At 51.3% G+C, this 7,034-nt stretch overlaps 1 protein-coding gene across 2 annotated transcripts; it reads left to right on the forward strand.

Moving 5' to 3' along the window:
• The first annotated feature begins 360 nt into the window (after nucleotides 1-360).
• EIF2B2 (eukaryotic translation initiation factor 2B subunit beta) lies at nucleotides 361-6,588 on the forward strand. Of its 2 annotated transcripts, XM_052782756.1 has the most exons (8): nucleotides 363-572; nucleotides 1,262-1,382; nucleotides 1,946-2,094; nucleotides 2,897-3,060; nucleotides 3,340-3,435; nucleotides 4,312-4,449; nucleotides 5,151-5,217; nucleotides 6,131-6,588. In XM_052782756.1, the coding sequence occupies exons 1-8, from the start codon at nucleotides 410-412 to the stop codon at nucleotides 6,286-6,288; spliced, it is 1,056 nt and encodes a 351-aa protein (XP_052638716.1). In that variant the 5' UTR covers nucleotides 363-409; the 3' UTR covers nucleotides 6,289-6,588. The 2 variants fall into 2 exon arrangements, with proteins under 2 accessions (XP_052638718.1, XP_052638716.1); XM_052782758.1 differs by lacking the exon at nucleotides 5,151-5,217 and having other exon boundaries at nucleotides 361-572.
• Nucleotides 6,589-7,034: the final 446 nt, after the last annotated feature.

Below are 7,034 nucleotides of genomic sequence, written 5' to 3' on the forward strand. Positions count from 1 at the left end.
GGCGCCCACCTCAGGGGGCACCTCCCCAGGGAGGCCGCCCGCGCCTCCCGCTCGCCCGGCTCCAACACCTTCACACCCCCACCAGGCCGCGGCCCCCGGCACCACGACCCGGCCACCCGGCCACCGCCGCCCCTCCGCGACCCTTCCCTCCGCGCCCGGCCCGCCGCCGTCCCACAAGCCCCAGCGCGGCGGGCAGCGCCCGGCGGGGTCAGTGGTCGCCGCCCGTCTCCCGGGTTACGAGAGAGGCCCACCAGCCGCAGACCACCCGCCGGCCGCACTTCTCATTGGCCGCACCGCCCCCGGGGGGGTGGGAGCACTTTGGCGCCTTCTGCCAATGGGGAAGCAGGACGACGGAAGCGGAAGCGCTGCCAGCGGCTGCGGAGCCCTGCCGGTCCGGAGCGCCGCTGCCATGCCGGGCGCCGCCGAGCGCGGCTCGGAGCTGTCGGAGCAGATCGAGGCCTTCGTGGCGCGGCTGCGGGGCGGCGGGGAGCGGCCGCGCTCCGAGGACACGGCACGGCAGACGCTGTCGCTGCTGCGGAAGATCATCGCGCACGGGCGATGGAACCGGGCCGGTGAGGGCCGGGCGGCGGCGGCCAGGGCCCCGTGTGGCGGCGGGCGGACGCAGTGCTTCTCCCGGGCGCCTGCGCCTCCCCTGGCCCTGGGAGCAAGGCGGTGGCCGGGCCCGGCGGCGGGGGGCGGCCGGAGGCTGCCGGGCCGCGCTGCGGCAGGGCCCGGCCTCCCGGTCGCGGCCGGCGGGTGCGGAGGGAGCGGCGAGGCCGGGGCAGGCCCGGAGCAGTGCTGCTGACGCTGCAGCCCGGGGGAGCTGGGAGCTTCGCTAGCAGCTGCCGGTGGGTCTGCGTTCCCGGTACTTGTCCTGCCGCACCTTGGCCCTTTAAAGCCCGCTGTGCTCACCGGTCGGTGTCGTGGCGTGAGGAGCTGCGCGGGTCTCCCCCGCTCCAGCTGCCCGCTTTCCCCAGGGGCATCAGTCCCGGCGTTGACCGTCCCAGCGGCGGGCGGTTGCCTCTGTCGCTAAACTCGCCACTTATGGTCTTCCGTAAGTTTCGAGTCTGCGTTGCGCTCAAGCGATCCGTACTGCAGAAAACCTGGTGGAACCAACTGCTCTGCGAGTGGCTTTCTGCTCGCATCGCTGCACTCGTTCTCCGTGTTGCGTTAGTAGCACCAGAGCCAGCCTCTGGCCGTAGGGCTGTTGTGGGGTGGGTTTGCTCTGGGCAGCGATAACCAAGGCCCTCCCCTCTTTCAGGGGAGCTCATGGATCTGATCCGGACGGAGGGCCAGAGGATGACGGCAGCCCAGCCATCCGAGACGACCGTGGGCAACATGGTGCGGCGAGTGCTGAAGGTCATTCGAGAGGAGTATGGCAGGTGAAGCGCCCTTCTCTTGCTGTCTGTACCCCTCCTAGGAGCCCAGAACAGCCCTCCCACGCAGTGTGTTCTGCTGCTTCTGTGAGACCCCTTTAGTTTCTATCACCCCCTTTTCCTACCTCCCTTACAGAGGGATTCCACGAGTTTAACACCAAAGGAAACCTGTCATTTTCAGCGTAGCTGGTGACATTTCCTCTAGGGGAACTCCACTTGGCGTATGTGTTGTGGGTGCATGAGAACAGTTTGTGCCCTGACCTCAGGCTGTTCTCTACTTGTGTTCCGAGGAGGGTCCATCCTGCTGAGGCAGTAGCCTTGAGCCTGCTTCTCATCTGTGGGCTGCAGCGTTTGCATGTGACTTAGGAAGACGCTTCCTGGCAGAGGTTCGGGTGCCTTTCTGTCATAGGCAGCTAGGGAAGCTCTGTGGCGTGGTGTGGTGTGCCTCCAGCATGTGGTTTTCCTTCCTCTCTGTTCACGTCCAGGTGTGCTGCGCTGTGGGGATGCCAGTCAGCCTGGCCATGCCCCTGTGCTCTCTCCCGAGGCTGAAGGGCTGCTTCTCTCCGCAGGCTTCACGGGCGCAGTGAGGAAAGCGACCAGCAAGAATCCCTGCACAAACTCCTGACTTCCGGAGGACTGAGCGAGGATTTCAGCACCCCTTATCCTCCCCTCAGAGCTAATGTTATTGAAGCTATTAATGAGCTGCTAATAGAGCTAGGTACAGATGGGTCTGAACTGCTAGGTGCGGATGGGTCTGAGCTGCCCCATGAGTGGAGCTTCTTATGGGATGGGACAGATGCTTCCCCCTCCTCTAAGGTGAAAAGAAAATAGCAAGGCTCTGGGAGGCTGAATCTGAAGGAACTAAGGAGCTGAAGTCCTGCTGTTCCCAGGACTTAGTTTAAGTCCTGTTTGGCTTACAGGGAGATGGGTGGAACGTTGCGGAGGGAACAGTATGGGAGGCTGTTGGCCTGTGCTCTTGGTCTTCTGGGAAGTCTTGAGCTAAGTCCTCTGAAGAAGAGTATCAAAAATATGCCAAGGTTGGACTTAATCCCTATGCACATATAACCTGGCCCTTGTCACAAAGCACTGTGATGTGTTTTTCTTTTTCTGCGACCTTATGACAGATGAAGCACCCAACTCTCCTTCTGAGGCCCAGGTTGTCCTGCCTCTCTTTTCTACGTGGTTCTAGTGCTGTTGAACTGTAAAACCGTTGAATTCTGTCACTAGTTGTTGTATGGGCATGGTGGTTATCTGGAGTAGCGCTGATACAATCTACTCCCCTCATGATGGAGTTTTCAATACAGGTTTTTCTATCTGTAGCTGGGGAGCACAGGGCATTTGGGGGCCAGCTTCTTGGTCCCTCTCCACTGGTAAAAAGAACAGGGAGAAAAGCTGCTCCTGCTTTACCAGTGCTCATAGCATCGCTTTAGTAAAAAATGACTTTGTTGGAGGACAGCCCTAGCAGCACAAGTGTTCCTTTTCCTGGCTGCTTTTCCACCCACGGCTTCCTTCTGTTACAGAGGGCACCACTGATAACATTGCTATGCAGGCGCTGGAGCACATCCACTCCAATGAGGTGATCATGACAATTGGCTACTCGCGCACCGTTGAGGCCTTCCTGAAGGAAGCTGCCCGCAAGCGGAAATTCCAGGTCATCGTGGCGGAGTGTGCGCCATTCTGCCAGGTGAGGCCTGGGCTGTCTGCTCCAGGTGCCGTGTTGTCCCGCGCGTTCTTGCTGAATTCTTGTCTCTGGAGGCAAGTTGAACATTACAGAAGTTCCTCTGCAGTGGAGAGACTGAAGACAGCTCGTTCTCCTACCCAGTGTCCTTCAGTCGGAGGGCTGTATTTGTGTTCTATCACTTGGTATTTTTGTGGTTCAGACAAGAATTGAGTGCTAATATCTCTGCAGCTGCATTGCAGGACCTATGTCACAGGGGACCAATTGGATTCTCCCTCTTTTTAGGGTCATGAAATGGCTGTCCGACTGTCTAAAGAGAACATTGAAACTACTGTCATGAGTGATGCAGCTATTTTTGCTGTCATGTCTCGAGTCAACAAGGTAAGGAGAGCTCTGCTGGAGGAGGGAGTTCATAGCAGATTTCAAACCAGCTGCAGGTCCCAGCAGTGATGGATGTGTTTCTTCACTGAAAACTCAAAATTTTAATAGTCCCTATTTACAGCTGGGGTGGAGATTCAATATGGAACCCCAAGTCAGTGTTATGACTAACTGCATGGTGATAGGTTTTTCTGCCTTAGTGGCTAACAGGCAGAACAGTTACAAAAAAACCAAGCCAGGAGAGCCTCAAAGGATTAACTTCATGTTTTTTTTAACAAACCCCAGCATTTCCAAAGGGGAGAAATTTCCCTTGTGTGGAACACAAGATGGGTGGTGAAGGGAATTGCCAAGGTGTGTCTTTTCAAACAGACCTGTTCTGTACTTTTATAGAGATGAAGACTTGGCACACCAAACCAAAAAAAAGAAAAAAGTACTTATAATAAAATCCAGCCACACCACTTCTTTTCTATATATTTTAAGCTGCTTTACATTATTCCCGTTTTACAGCAAGGGAATTGTTGCAGCCAGCAGTCAAGTTACTTGTACAAAGCTTACTTTGCAGGCTTGTAGAACAACAGGGAACACAGCCCAGTTTCTGCTTGGTGTTCCCTGCAGTAGAAGATACATTTGTCCTCTGAAGTTCTCTGTGCTGGCCTCACCATGCTGGAGTCAACTCTTGTTAGAGAGGAACGTCTCGGTGCAGAGTCAGTGCCAGATGAAACAGGTCAGGCATCCAGCTGCCCTGTAACTCCAGCCTTTGGCTGGCTGGCTGTTCCGACAAACTCCTCCTTCAGCTCATCCGGCAGGGTCCAAGCCAGGAAGCGTTTCTTCCCCAGTTTGCCGTGGAACATGCTATTTAATGCTGATTTGCCTTTTAAGGTCATCATTGGTACAAAGACAATCCTGGCCAATGGTGCCCTGATTGCTGTGAGTGGGACTCACACTCTGGCACTGGCAGCTAAACACCACTCCACTCCGCTCATCGTGTGTGCCCCCATGTTCAAGCTTTCACCGCAGGTAAGTACAGCAGCTCTTCAGGACTGCACCTGCTTTACATAGAGATGGGGGCTGATTTTATGCTTGTGGAAGTTTAGGGTGGAGAGCACCATCTGTCCCAAGGTGAGGTTGGTAAATGAGCCATCTCCCCCATCGAGCGTTGTTACGTCAGGTAGGAGATCCTCACCCAAATCTGTCACGCCTCAGAATCTCCTTGAAGAACCCTCCTCTGCCACATGTGCTGAGTAAGCAGTGCATTGGGTATAAGGATGTAGACCATTGCCTATGAGAGACTGACATCACTATACTTACTTTTCTTCAACCATAGTGGATTTCAATTTATATTGTTGAAAGATCCTGTATACTGACAGAGGTAGATGGAGATGCTCTAAACTGTTTCTTACACTCAGCACTTTTTCAGTATTGTCAGATGAAGTTGCAGACTGAGGAAGTCACTCCTCTGCTCCAGTTCCCTAGGCTTTGCAGAAGGGCAGCCAGGTTATAGAAGGTTCTAAAAGTTCTGAGGAAAAACCTTGCACCTGTAGATGTTACAGAGGTTCTAGGCACAGGCACTACGTAATTATTGTAAACAGACGTAGTATCACCTGGCAAGTCATCTTCCTCTGCTTTAGTTCCTTCCAGCACCCAGGATCTGTTTTCACTAGGCTAATGAGGTAGTCTCTTTTTTTTTTCCTGACCTTCCTGTACTCTTTCTCATTCAGTTCCCTAATGAAGAAGATTCATTCCACAAGTTTGTGTCACCACAGGAAGTGCTGCCATTCACAGAAGGTACTGGTTCTTCACACAGGCTGGTCAAGCTGGTTCAGGCTATAATTTAAACTTTTTTTTAGTGGCTCACATAAAATTTAAACATAAGACTGTCCTGTAACCCAAGACAGAAAATCCTTTCCTATTGTCTTAAGCAGAAAAAAGTGCTGGGAACCATCATAATTTATACGTAACTTTCTATTACAGAAAGGACATAAAAAGGATTTCCTTTGAACACTGTCTTTGCACTTTTGCTTTTGCTCTGAAATAGTCAGTGTTTTATTATAGGATTGTGATAATGGTGCCAGGCAGGTAGCGGTTTCCTGTGGGACAGAGCAGATGCCCAACACCAAGGGCAGCTTCCTTTCCTTCCTACAACTCATGTTAACTTCTTGAAACTTCATTATGTCATCAATTTGTTGAAATCCAGTATCTCTGCCATGGGCTTCCCACACAAGCACCATCTTCAGAAAAGTGTCAGCTCCCAAGCCCATTTTCAGATAGCAAAGTCTCTTTCAAAGCCTTGTTTCTATGTGACAAAGACTTTTGAAATGAAGATACCGGGTTTGGCATAGGTTTTTGATTTTGGCCTTCTGAGCTTTTCTTTAAATAACAACTTTGGCAGCATCAGGATTCTTGTATTCTAATTACATACTGGCAGGTTTTTTGGCAATTAGTAAATATACATCAGAGGGGATCTGGGGTTTTTATCAGTAAAAACTACCAAAAGAGAGTGCTGCCATTCATCCAAGACTGCTGTATACCTGTAATTCAATGACATCAGTGAGGAAGTTGTAAAGTATTCAGGATGTTTCAGTACTGACTTCAGGGTGGCATATGCATAGCCAGTTTCTTCAGGGGCTCAGGAAGATGTGCAGAAGGCTAAATGTACTTGGAGTTGCTTTGTCTAATATTGCTGCTGTTCACTTTACAGGGGAGATCCTGGCAAAGATCAATGTTCACTGCCCAGTGTTTGACTACGTCCCTCCAGAGCTCATTACTCTCTTCATTTCTAACATTGGGGGTAACGCACCTTCCTACATCTACCGCCTCATGAGTGAGCTCTACCATCCAGATGACTATGAACTCTAATGCAGTGAAGCACGTCACTCTCCAGACTCTTCCTATCTTTCTCTTTAGAAAGATACAACAGCTAATTAAAGTGTATGTTGCAAAGACAAGTTGCTGTGGGGAATTTGCTCAGCAGTGTCTTTCCTACCCAAAAGCAACAGAAGGCAGAGCTTTTGTACAGGTTTTGATTTCTCTGCTGTGTTAGAAGCCACATGGAGCTGCTAACCCACTTTGATTTTGAAACAGCAAGGCATATGTGTAACTCTGGGGCAGCTAAGCTATTAATTTGAAGTATGCTGCAATAAAGGCTGTTTACAGTGATCTCACAATTAAGCATGTTTTCCATATACACTTATTTTGTTTCTTTAACTAGCAGGAGTTTTACCAGTGTAGGGAGTTGCCTGCACCTATGATGCAGTAGCAGGCTTTAAGGTGTGCTTTCACATATGAGTGCGATAGGAATATATTGGCAGTTGTCTTCAAAATGGATTTCTTTGGTAGAGTTTTCTGACAATTTTTGGTGAGTTGCTGAAATACAAACCAGCTTTTTGGACAATGCTAGAACGAAAATTCCATCCTTGATGAAAGGCAGACCTTCAGAAGTCCCACCAGCTAGCTTGTTCACCACTGTGTCAGAAGGCAGAGCTCAAGCTCTTGCTTCGCTTATTGTAGTCTGAGGGTCTTCTCCTGTACTAGTTGAGTGTGATTATTCTTCTTGGGTGGACATCTTGTCTCATTTGGAAAGTTCTTGATTTTTGTGAGGGGCA

This window comes from Harpia harpyja, chromosome 3 (genome assembly GCF_026419915.1).
Source record: "Harpia harpyja isolate bHarHar1 chromosome 3, bHarHar1 primary haplotype, whole genome shotgun sequence".
Taxonomy (NCBI): domain Eukaryota; kingdom Metazoa; phylum Chordata; class Aves; order Accipitriformes; family Accipitridae; genus Harpia; species Harpia harpyja.

Bases quoted from the DNA above. Each gene is read 5' to 3' on its own strand.
- EIF2B2 (XM_052782756.1), top strand. From the start codon at position 410: ATGCCGGGCGCCGCCGAGCGCGGCTCGGAGCTGTCGGAGCAGATCGAG. The intron at 573-1,261 runs GTGAGGGCCGGG...CCCCTCTTTCAG, and splicing joins CGGGCGATGGAACCGGGCCG to GGGAGCTCATGGATCTGATC. The intron at 1,383-1,945 runs GTGAAGCGCCCT...TTCTCTCCGCAG, and splicing joins ATTCGAGAGGAGTATGGCAG to GCTTCACGGGCGCAGTGAGG.